The 12,179-nt window shown below is 38.8% G+C and overlaps 1 protein-coding gene across 3 annotated transcripts in view; it reads right to left on the bottom strand.

Annotated features, from left to right (window-relative positions):
• MEIS1 (Meis homeobox 1) overlaps positions 1-12,179 on the bottom strand; it is a 177,297-nt gene that overhangs the window by 49,747 nt on the left and 115,371 nt on the right. For 2 of the 3 annotated variants that reach the window (XM_036263293.1, XM_036263291.1), the window contains exons 10-11: positions 2,347-2,405; positions 1,143-1,232 (exon numbers count right to left, since the gene is read on the bottom strand). In XM_036263293.1, the coding sequence (XP_036119186.1) occupies positions 1,143-1,232; positions 2,347-2,405 (149 nt within the window). Of the gene's footprint in view, positions 1-750; positions 847-1,142; positions 1,233-2,346; positions 2,406-12,179 lie in introns of all 3 variants that reach the window. The other variant, XM_036263292.1, reaches the window with a different exon arrangement.

Raw genomic sequence — 12,179 nt, 5'->3', positions numbered from 1 at the left:
CTTCACTAGGCCTGCCACTGAAGATTGCATTAATGATCTCTATTTTTGTATACTGAATAAGTCAAATCCATTTGTCACACTGCAAGTGATGGCATACTTAATTTGGATATAGTCAATTAGCCTGGGCTAAGCCCTGCAGCCTGCTGTGCACACCTCTATTTTGTATTCTCCCTTTTTCCATTGCCACACGTAATCCCATTATGATGGACAGACAAAGGAATAAACTAAGAAAAAAAAATCAAAGTTTAGTTGACTGAAGCTCAAAATATGCCTTTACTTACCCTAAGTAAAGCTAGTGTTTATTTTCCCTAAAAGAAGTCTCTGTTTGGCTTTTCAGTGTCTTGCAGGTTAGTGTAGAAATGTAACTCATGCATCAACTGCGGTTAGACAGATTTATGACACTTTGGGGACATGCTCTTTCCTCTCCTTGCACTGCTGCAGACTGCTTACATTTTGCAAATCAGTCTGTTGCTATGACAACCCACTCCCCCACCTCCTGACTGTTTCTTATTTTGTCATGTGGTCAGTACTGTATAATAGCAACACACAGGATAAATGTACATCATACACAGTATTTATAAGCTTAAAAGCCTGATCACAACCAAGGAGAAAATGAAGGAAGCAAGAAACCAGGAGTTTAATGGAAAGGAATGAACAAGCATGAAGCTATGGGCAAGGAGAACGTAAGAAAATGCAAGAGGAAAAATATTCCTAGGACAAAGTGAAAACAAAGACCCCATTTGTACTTACTTCCCCCTGGCTTTGCGATTGGTTAACTAGATGAAGGTTACATGTAGTGCCACTGCCCCTCCATGCCCATATTCATGCCCATTCCACTCATAGGTCCTAGAAGGGAGATAAAAATCCAAGAAGAGGCCAGAAAATGAGCAAAGTCAACAGATAGTGCCAAAAGACCCTTAAAAAAAAAAACAAAAAAAAAAAACCAGGTTCCAGAGGGTTGAGAAACAGTGAGATCTTCAGTGCACAAAGATTCTGGCTCCCCTCTGCAATATCTTAGATGCGCAGATGGCAGGCAAGCAGGCAGCTCGAGATAACAGCAAAGGATGAAATGAATTTACCTGTGCTGATGGGGGTGGCACTCTTGGAATTACAAATGAGAAGCAACCACAAAACAGTCTTACCTGGTGCCCTGATGCCCATGTGTTGCTGACCATCCATTACGAAACCTCCCATTGGCTGTCCATCGGGGTTATAAGGTGTTCCTTGACTTACTACAAAAGTGCAAAACACAAGTTCTTAATAACAGTCTCCGGGAGAGAACGGAATAGCCCGAGAGAGTCGGAGAAAACAGACCAGGCAGGTATAATTTTAAAACATTCTAAGTTAAATTTCAGCCCTCCATACCTCAGTAACCAAGTTTTAAAACACTGTTCAAAGAATAGTGAAGACACAGAAAGTTCAAGTTTGGGTTTTTGTCTAGTGATCACATAATGGTCGTTGAAAGGAAAAAAATCACAGGAATATGACTACGTATGTAGTGATTCAATGTGGTGTTTAACTTAGTTTTTCATGGAGCTCTCTCCGACATGAGAGTGTTTCGTAAAGAAAGTACAGACCCATGGCAAATACTGTTGTTGACCTCACTGATACATTACAATACAAAAACAAATCCTAGAAAGATGTCTCTTGGATTTTTAGATCTGCCAGCCAGGATCCTATAAATGTATTGCCATTTTAAGCTCTGATCAAAACACAAACAGCAGTTATTTAACAACAACAAAAAAATTGAACACCAGAAGATGGATATTAACAAGAAAAGGCCTGAGAAATCAGAATCGTGTATTTATACCACCACTCGAATCCCATGTTTTAACTGTACATGAAAAGCTGCTTCAGAAGTAAGCTGCCTTGGGTTATTAAAGCACACAAAAGCTCTACCTCATTGAATGTCTTTGAACTTTACTGAGTCCCACAAGCGATCCTGACCCCTTTGCCCTTTTGACAGGTAATAAAGTTTACAGCAATTCCACACCAAGCCATGCACCAGGGAGTGGTCATAGTAGCAGAAAGAGCTGGGAAGGCAAACTCAGGGAAAAAAAAAATAACATTAATATATTGAATGTGTACAAAGAATACTGTAACTGAGCATATGATTTAAGAGTGACTTTTCTCTGTTGGCGTTTTTCTTTTTCACCTTCTCCAAACATTTTATAATGATGTTAAATTGATTAGTGTTGTTATGAAATGAAACTGGTTTCATTTTAATTGCCAGGCGCTCCTAGCACTCACTCCCAGTTTATTTACCAGGTATCCGACCTCCCGGTGAATGGCTTGAGGATGGTTTTCGCTTGAGTGACTTGAATACAGTCACTATGGGGGACTTGCCTGCTCGGTTGGACTGGTCTATCATGGGCTGCACTATTCTTCTCCGGGCATTAATAAACCTGTAACCAAGAAAGTAGAGCAAATCATTATTCCTTAAAACAAGACAAAACAAAACAAAGTGGTGGGGTGGGGGGGGAGGAAGAGAAGATGAATCACAGTGAGAGCAAAACTGGATCCTGGCAGAATGCCTCTCTCCCCAGCTCTATGTGCAGTTTCACATGCGGCAGAACCTGTAACCCCCAGTGACCTCTGAGTACACAGGCTTGGGGTTTCTGAGTTGATTTATGTTTGCCTGTTTTACCACAGTTGGACACTTCCATTTCATCTTTTCATGGGGGAATTAGCAGAATTTTCAGGAAACAATACTAGCCACCACTCTTTTCAATCACAAGGGGGGAAATTTGGTGGAAAGAGCGAGGTGTCCATGAGGGCATCTGTTACCCCTCCTAATTAGAGGCATTTCAGTCTTATGTTCTCTGACTTCTTTTTTTACAATTTCTATCGAAACCTTCCCTACCTCTTGCAAACCTAATTCTATTTTAATGCCCACTATTAAGATAATGAACTGGGATGGCAGCACACCATCAAATGAGGGAATGTCTGGAGTTTATCACCACTAACTCACACTGCTGGGGACTTCAGAGAAATGCATTCCTTGTAGAGATTTCTTGGGGTGGCTTTTTTTTTTTTTTTCTCTTTATGCAAAGTCTGAGGTCAAGGTGAGGTCACAGCTACTCAGTAATTGAACTTATAATCTTGCTTTCTCCAGCTAGACCTGAAAATCTATAATAAACATCTTTTTAAGATAGTTAAGTCACTTAATAACATTTTTTTTTACCATTTTTGTTGCCCACCAGAAAAATAAAGAAGTGGTTAATACAAGCTTTCCAAAGTCATGTTCATGACATTTCTAATTCTTAAGATCCATTGGTACTGCATAATACTAAGAATTACATATCAAATACAGAAAATGAACAGGACAGATTCGATTCTGAAACAGTAAACTATTTTTAGTTCTCAACTCAGATTTGAGTATATTGAACATGAGCAGCACATAAAAATACAATGAAAAGTTTAATAATGCACTATGAATAGTTAAAAGATCCACAGTCCAGTATGAATTGCAGTTTGTAAGTCTCCCCTCTTCAGGTGGGAAAATAGTTCCCCAAAACCAAACCATTAAACAGACAGGGACAGGTTTTTAAAATAAAAATGAATACTTCATGGCATTGCAAGATTCTCAATATCTTTACATTCTTATGTTTTTTTCATTATCTGAGAAGTAATTAAAATAAATAATGACAGTGGAATCTCACTATAAAAGGACACTGTTGATGCTAACTCTTATTGGCAATATATATTCTTGTTCTTGTATATGAAGTCCCTGAACTGCTAATAAAAATATTTAAAACTCAGATCTAAAACAAATTGTGTTGCAAATCAGGTTATCATTATCTTGTATAAACCATGAAAATTGGAATCATGTGAGCAGAAGGTTAGATTAATTCTCCATTCTCATTATAAGCACAGGTGTAGCACAAACACCATGTGAAATAACCAATTAAAATGAAAAAAAATCTGCTTTTTCATTAGCTGCCTTCACTGCATGACCAATTAGAAAATTATTTAATATTAATATTCTGCACATACCAGAAGTAATTTTCATAGTAACTAACACAAGTAAAAGAGCAAAAACCAACTCTTTGTGCTACTGTTCAACAATAGGCTCTTAGAGGAAAGAAACTCTGTCTGATAACTTTTGAAAAACCCTTTGAAAAACATAATATTTATCTAAAAATAGGAAGAGCACTTTTTAACAGATGAGAAGCCACGGCTCAGAGAAATTAAGTGACTTATTTGAGATCACATGTTACCCAAGTGATGTTAATAATTTGCTGAGTGACACACAGCTGGCAAACAGTAGCAAGTAACCCCCTCTTTAATGTCCTAGCCAGAGCATTGCCTCTAGTGTGCCACCCATCTAGAATATTCTGAACTACACAGATATTTTTTAATGAGCTGGTTTTGAGCCAATCACCACTAGCAAAAACTCTATCATTGATTCCAAGAATAAGCATGACTGAACGTTCTGCAGATTGGAGATGTTGAGGACTGTACTTCTTATGTAGACAAAGATAAAGCTATGCACAGTGGCTTGATTCAGTGGCTTGAGTTATCTATATTCCAAAGCTTGCCTCCTTGACGCTGTACATTCAGATTCCCAAAGACCAATTCCTAATAACCAACTCAGGCTTGAATCCATGACTGTTAAACCCAGGGAATGGTAGAAATATTACACCTCAGGTTTGGAAGGGGCTTTCACGGTCACCTAGCTTGGTCACTGACCTGAATTCCCACTCTGATATCCCCACCTAGTAGATGAGTAGTCTCCGCTTGTCTGTTTCTAATACAGTACTTGCCACCTTACCAGAGAGTCCATTCATTTTATGGACAAGGCAACTGTTAGCAGCTTCTGCCTCACTCGATCTAAAGTGCTTTCACCAGGACAACTCCTTGGGGTAATTTAAACAATTTTAATCTCACTTCTTCAGGACTGCCTTTCAAATATTTAAACTACAGCCATCATGCTCCATTAGCTGCTCCCCTCTTCTCCCTGGGTTACTCATCTGTGATTCTTAACAAGTTCATTCTAGAATGTGAGTTCTTCTAGGATGTTAAGTCCACTCATCATTTGGGCCACTCTCTGCTCATTAGGCTGAGGTCTGTCTGTGCGCCTCTGAAGGTCTCCAATGGACAACACTAAATGCAGTTCCTCTAGCTCTGATCTGGTCCCAGGTATGGGGGGCGGGGTGATGTTGTGAGTAGACACTTCACCACAGCCTCTCAGTGAAGGGCCCCAGGTACTAGGTACTGTTTGCTTTTCCGTTGGTGGCAATAACCAGTTGTTGTTATTGACAATACCTGTAGGCAAAGGCTACCTACAGGATAGATACGAAGATATTTCATTCGGTAAAATAAAAATAATAAAACTTGAAAACCGAAGAACACCTAATCACTTTGTCTAAACCACTGGACTGCCTGTTCAAAACTCCTCATTTTTGAAACTTCATCAACTCCTATAGGACATCGTAAACTCTCAGAATGTTACTGAATTCTAATTCCTGTACTTATATGAAATATGTTATTATCTGGGATCATGGTAGACATCTTTTTCTAAAAATAACTAGTAGCAAAATATTTTGTTTTTTTAAATCATCACCTCTTTGATCTTAAAACCATCTCAACATTTGATTCTCTTTATCATTATCTTAGACTATCTTATATGGATTCTCTTTAGAAGTCCGCTATAGACAGCAAGCCATGTGTTTAGATGGCTTCAGGGTAAATTCAGATACAAAAACATTTTCCTTCTGGGCAAAGTAATAAAATGACATTCTTGCTCCTCCCACCATAAGTCAAACAGAGGTCAGTTCCCCCATCCCTGTATCTGTTTAAATAAACTGGTCCAGCTGTTTGTTTCTAAAATGCACTTTGACCTTGTGTCTCATCCTCCCTGCTTTTGTGACAGAATGCTTTACTTTCCATTGTGGAGATTCTAAATTATCGAGAATTTTCTAAACACTGAACCAAAAAAAGAACTTTAGATTTTATGTGAACTTACATGAACATATTCCATTCTTAACACAGTCATTTCAGAAGCATCAGTAAAATACTTATTTTAAGCTCATATGTGTGCGTTCAAGTATATATAAATACATAAATATATATTAGAGCTTGAACATAAGAAGAAACAGTGTTTTTAGAGAAAAATAAAAAAAGGGAATGACTCATTCCAACCTGAATGCACAATAACATATACATTCTCCAACAATCACAAAGTAGTTTAAGATAAAATATACCCATGAACTACATACAATCTTTAGATGTTTCCATGCTGATAATAAGGTCTCTTTAAAAGTTTGTTAGTTTAAAGATATAAGAGAAAACTTTTACAATTGCTGCCCAAACGTTACTGTACAGCCTTTAAAACTCAGATGTATAATGCCAGGAATACATCGCAACAGGACAGTTTTCTTGCTCCTTAGAGGAGTTTCACACCTTGGCTTAATAGAACACAGCTCAAATTTGCCCCAAACCTTTCAGTTAAGGATGCATTCAGGTTGGAAACATTCTGTTCACCTCTCCACGTTACATTCTGAGCAGCAAGGTATATGCTTTATAAAATCCCATTTTGCTTTGAAATCACAATCTTCTTTCATAAAGTCCTCTTTAAGAACTGGACCCCCTGTAGGTGGCAGAAGACTGAATACGGGAAAGAATTCTTCTATTTCCTTTTTTCATGGAATCATGGATTAAAATTTCTTCCTGTGACCAAACTGTCTCTTTTTCCAAACAAGAAGTTTTAAAAAGGAATTGAATGGATTGGCTTTATAGCTTTATTCCATGTCAAAATGAACAGAGCTATATTTCTTTTTACTCAGTTATCTGTTTAGGACACAAGTCCAAATAATGAGAACTGGGAGGTTAAAGGGGGAGCAAAATCTTCAAAAATCTGACACATGGGATCATCTCACAACTGAATTTTATTCTTTGTATTTTAAAATAGGAATCAGACAAGGAGTTTTGAAAAAGAAATACAGGAAGTTCTGCTTTATTCTTGCTTCTCTTTGCCCCCTAGATTTTTTTTTTTTATCATTAGACTTTTAAATTGTTTTCATTCTGCTAATTCCACCTATCTCCTTTTATTCTCGGTCTTTGAATACCTGAATAGTTTTCAGAACAAGATCTGGTAGAACAGCTTTCTAAAGTTGACCTTTGTCCTTTGGTTTATCCCCCACTCCTTGCCCTGGTCCCTTCCCACAAACTGGATTGCTAAATTTAGTTTCCTCCGCGTGAGAACCCGGAGAGGTGCAGAGATTAGAGTGGGCATCCATCTGAACCGAAGCCCAAGGTGCCTTTTCCCAGGGCCACAGGCAACTCTGTCTGCAGCGCTTCGCCCTTTCCCTGTACTCCACACCCTCTGTCCCCCGTCTGGGTCTCGGTACTACCAACAACGAGGAGCAATGACTCGCTCACTTTTAGAAATGGCATTTTCACCTTTCCTCAATTAATTCTATTCCGCAATGTTCGCGACCCCACTTGTTCCCTGATGATGAAAGAGAGTCCACATTTGGTTATTTTAGCATGTCACTGCCAACTCAATGAACCACATGAAATCAAAATGATGCTGTTTCTAAACAATGACACGACTGTCAGTCATCCCACAGTGCTGCTTGCCAACCAGGTATAAGTGAATAGTGAGCAGGAAGGAAGGTACCCACTTAAGTAAGGAGGAATATCCTTCACAATGCCCTCCCCTATGCCCGGGAAGCTAAGATCATCAACATAATAGTAAAGAAAAGATTTCATTAAATAGCAGGATATGTTAGCAAAGATGCCTTCTAGACCTATACCATCCATCAAAGAAAGTATAAATTATACTCATTTTGGATTAATATTAGGTATAGTTAGGAATACCCACACACAGACTTTAATAATAATAAAAATTAATACCATGCATTCTTAAGTATAAAAACTGGTGACTTCTACATGCATTACCCTTTATTCAATTAAAAATTTAAAAAACCATGCAAATATAGTACTTCAGTGATACATAATTCATTTAGATAATTTCTATAAATATTTCTATAGAATTAAACCTTGTGAAAAATCTTCAAGTATAAAATGTGACGTTGGAAAGTAGCTGCTGAATTCCAGAATGTTGTCCTTTCTCTAGCCCATGAATTTTCCTTGATGTAGCATTTCCTTCAACTTCACCAGAGTCATTTAAATAAAACCATACAGATTACGTTTTTTAAAAGTCAGCATTTCCTAACACCTTTAAGGCCTGTTTTAGAAACAAACTCTTCAGGAGAGAGTTCTAGCTATCTCCCAAAGAACTCTCTGTTCTTTAAAACAAGAAATCAACTTCAAAATCTTCTGTTGGAATTCTTCATTTTAGATTTACATTCATTTATTGGAGTTAATGATCCACAACTGGCCGTCTTCAGGGGCCAAGCCCTCCACACTCCCTTTCTCCGTGAAATAAAATTTCCTGAAACATGATTTTAAGATGCTCAAGAAAGTTGACTCCATCGCAAGTCAAACCTTATGAAATCATGTTTTTGGCACTTCTCTCCAGTTTCTCAAGCTCCTCCAGGATCCGACAGTTCCAGGACTGCAATACATCATCTGTGTGTCCGAGGGTGGAGGAGGAGAGAGGACAGGAGGGGAGAAGGGAGCACAGCTTCTGCTCCCCATCCACCCTAAAGCATTCTATTGGAATTTGCTCAAATCACAATAAGCCCATCAATCAGCAGTCTGAGAAGTCTCCCCTTCTCTTCCAGTGATGGGAAAATTGTCATATTACTCTAGAAAGGACTGGAATTGAGGAAGTTAATTACATATAAATTTTTTTCAAAGCAACTAATAAAAAATTACGAATTAGTTGAAAATTTTAATGCAAAGAATAAAAAACCCAGGTATTATTTTGGACTTTAGATATGGAAATCACTTCCAAATAGTTTATCGCTTGGTTATAGATAACAAAGTTTTCCTTGAAAGCAAACTGCAAAGTAATTTTTTTATTCTGAAAAGGTATAAACTCATAGACAACAGTATGGGTGATTATCGGAGGGAAAGGGGGTGGGGCAGGTAGGAGAGAATAAAGGGGGGATAAATGGTGATGGAAAGACATTTGACTTGGGGTGGTGAACACAGTACAATATACAGATGATGTATTATAGAATTGTACCCATGAAACCCATATAATCTTATTAACCAATCTCACCCCAATAAATTCAATTAATATATATACATTAATTTAATATATATATTTGCTAAATCCTTTCATCTGACCTGAATCCAAAGCAGGAGTGATTCCCCAAATGGGGTCTGTATTTCTTTGGCTCCTACCAGTTACCTTTTAGATCACTAAAACAGTGGGCTCTAACTCAATGGAATAGATTGCAGGAATATCTTACCAGACCTGGCATAAGAGATAACAACACCTTAAGTATCCATTGACATTTATAAAGTATTTACTTAAATGTGACAATTTGTGAAACTTGAGTTTGAATGACCATACAAGAAAAATATATAGATAAAATTATTATTAGCACAATGAATAAGCAAGAGGGCAATCAAGGATAATATAGCAAAACCTCTTGTAACAATGAAAAAGTTAAATATAGGTATAATAATATCATCAAACAATAGATGCGTCTCGCTTTGGTTTAAGCCCAACCATTTTCCATATAAATTATAATTTTTCCCTATTCACAAAAAGTTAATCAAATTGTGTCTAACTAAACATTCCATAAACATTACAGAATACATGTATTTATTTAAATTATTTTTAATTTTCTGCCAATCTCCATTATAAATATAATGACCAATAATTTATCATCTAAACTGAGATACTTTTGAGACTAAAGGGACACTATTAATAATTATCTTGGGCAATAGACTTAAACCATGACTATCCTGTCCCAGCCATTTGAGGTGTATGGCGAACATAATGATTAAATACACATTGTTTTTCTGAATAAAATTTTCCCTAATGACTGGCACTAGAACCCTCTCGTGTTCGAATAGTGACCAGTCCCGGCAGGCGTGAGGCGTTACAGCATCTCAGCACCCTCTTGGAGCATCTGTGAGCTCTTTCCTCTATCTAGGTTCTCTCCTTTATGTATTTGCCTTTGTTCCTGAGCCTTGGCCAACCCCAAACTTCCCCAGCTTGGAGTCCCCACTCATGCCAAGGGAGACTATCTCAAAGTTTAGCTTGATGTCTACGTTCACCTGACAGATTAGGTTACAGAATGCCACAATGGGGCACCTGTCTCTAGTCCTTAGAATGTTCACTGTAACTTCTGTTGCAATTCGTGAAGCTTGAAACCTCAGTTCTAAGTAATGTACATCAAAATGCAGTATGTAGGCCCTTAAATACAAATGGAACCACTTCTGCTAAAAGGCAAAAATTTTCAAATGAAGACACTAAAACTAACAAAATGACCTCCTCTGCGAACGTGTCAAATCTCTGAAGTGTTCATGGGCATGTCCATCACACTGAGAAGGTTGGAGAATGTGACTTCACTTCTGAGTGGCTGCCCTTCCCCTCCTACAACATTCCACACAATGAGCACAGTCGAAACACCAGCGAGTGCTCTGTACCCTGGAACACCTAAGCCCGGAGCTTGTTGGGATACTGGTACTATGATTCTCAAAAATACCTAATGGGACACACATAAAACACTTGTACATGCATGCTCATAGCAGCAAGAGGTAGAAACAAATGTCCACCGACTGATGCTTGGTAAACAAAATATGGTATGTCCATAAAATGGAATATTATTTAGCCATAAAGAAGAATAATGTACTGATAACACATGTTACAATGTGAATGAAATTTATAAACATTATTCTAAGAGAGAAGCCAGTCACAAAGAACCACATATTATATGATAGCACTTACACAAAATGTGCAGAATAGGCGAATCAGGAGAGACAGAAAGGTGGTTAGCGGCTGCCAGGAGCTGGTAGGGTAGAGGATGAAAGTGTGGGGTGGGGTGACAGCGAAAGGCGACAGACAAGAGAGTATACAGATATCGAATTATAATGTTGTACACCTGGAATTTATATAATGTTATTAACCAATGTTACCCCAATAAAAAATAAAGGGTACAGGGTTTCTTTCTGAGGCACCAAAAGTGTTTTAAAATTGACTGTGGGGGTAGCTTCACCACTAAAAACTACCCAATTACCGACTTTGAATGGGCAAATTGCATGGTACGTTAATTATATCTCAATAAAGCTGTTAAAAATAAATACGGAGCGGGGCATGGGAGAGGCGCTGGGATCCGCGCCCTCGCCTCTAACTAGCAGAGTAACACTGGAAGGCCCCGGGCGGCTCGCCTGCGCATCGGTCCCACCCAGGCCTCAGCTTCTGCTGTTCCAGGCACAGGGTTTCTGACATTTCAATCCAGGCTCCCTTTCCATCCACTTCGAAATCTCACATCCCTTTGTGATTTGCAGTTTCAAAAGAAATAACAGGACTAAAGTCCAAAGTTAATTCTCAGTAGGCTTCTTTCTATGACATTCACTCGGAATGATCCTGATCGCCTTTTCGGCCCCCACGTCCCTGCCCTCACTCGGCCCTGAGGGTGGGAATCCCGCCATAACCTCTTGTGATCAACAGCTCCGCCAGGTGACCAGCGTGGGGGCTGAGAGCTGACCCCCGTGGACAGGTACAGGTCTTTCAATTAGCTTTCCCCGTCCCTACTGCCTGCCCTTCCAAGTCCACACGAACTCTGACCTGAACTCTGACCCAAACTCGGGATCAAACAGAGTCAGCCGCAGCAGATGTTCTGGGGACATAGGCCAACGAAGCTCTTCAATGAAACAACCACCCTCAAAAGTACTAGTTTACATTTAAAACAGCATCCTAGAGGAGAAAACAGTAGAAACTTACATGTTTTTAATCCTGGCACATTTACTTCCACCCCCCGGCAATATACCACTCTGGGGAAACGGGGCTTTCTCAGTATTCAGCCCAATCTCTCCAAGGACAGGACACTCCTTTTGTAGGTAAGTTCCATTTACAACCCACCACCAGTAATCTCCACGGGCCTGAAGGAGTTAATGTGTTTGAGAAAGGAAACATCTTTTCCCTTCTTCAGTGATGATCTCATTTTGTGACATCAGGTCCTTTGGTCACGTCACGTGGGTTAAGGGGGTAAAAAGGAAAAGGGATTTCTCAAGGATGGGAACCGGTTGAGGTTTTTTGCTTATTTGTTATTGTTCAGGTGTCATGAGCCCAATAGAGTTCATTATTT

Source organism: Molossus molossus, unplaced genomic scaffold, assembly GCF_014108415.1.
Source record: "Molossus molossus isolate mMolMol1 unplaced genomic scaffold, mMolMol1.p scaffold_m16_p_15, whole genome shotgun sequence".
NCBI lineage: Eukaryota > Metazoa > Chordata > Mammalia > Chiroptera > Molossidae > Molossus > Molossus molossus.
Note: the sequence above shows the minus strand (reverse complement) of the source record. Positions and strands in the feature narration are given on the sequence as shown.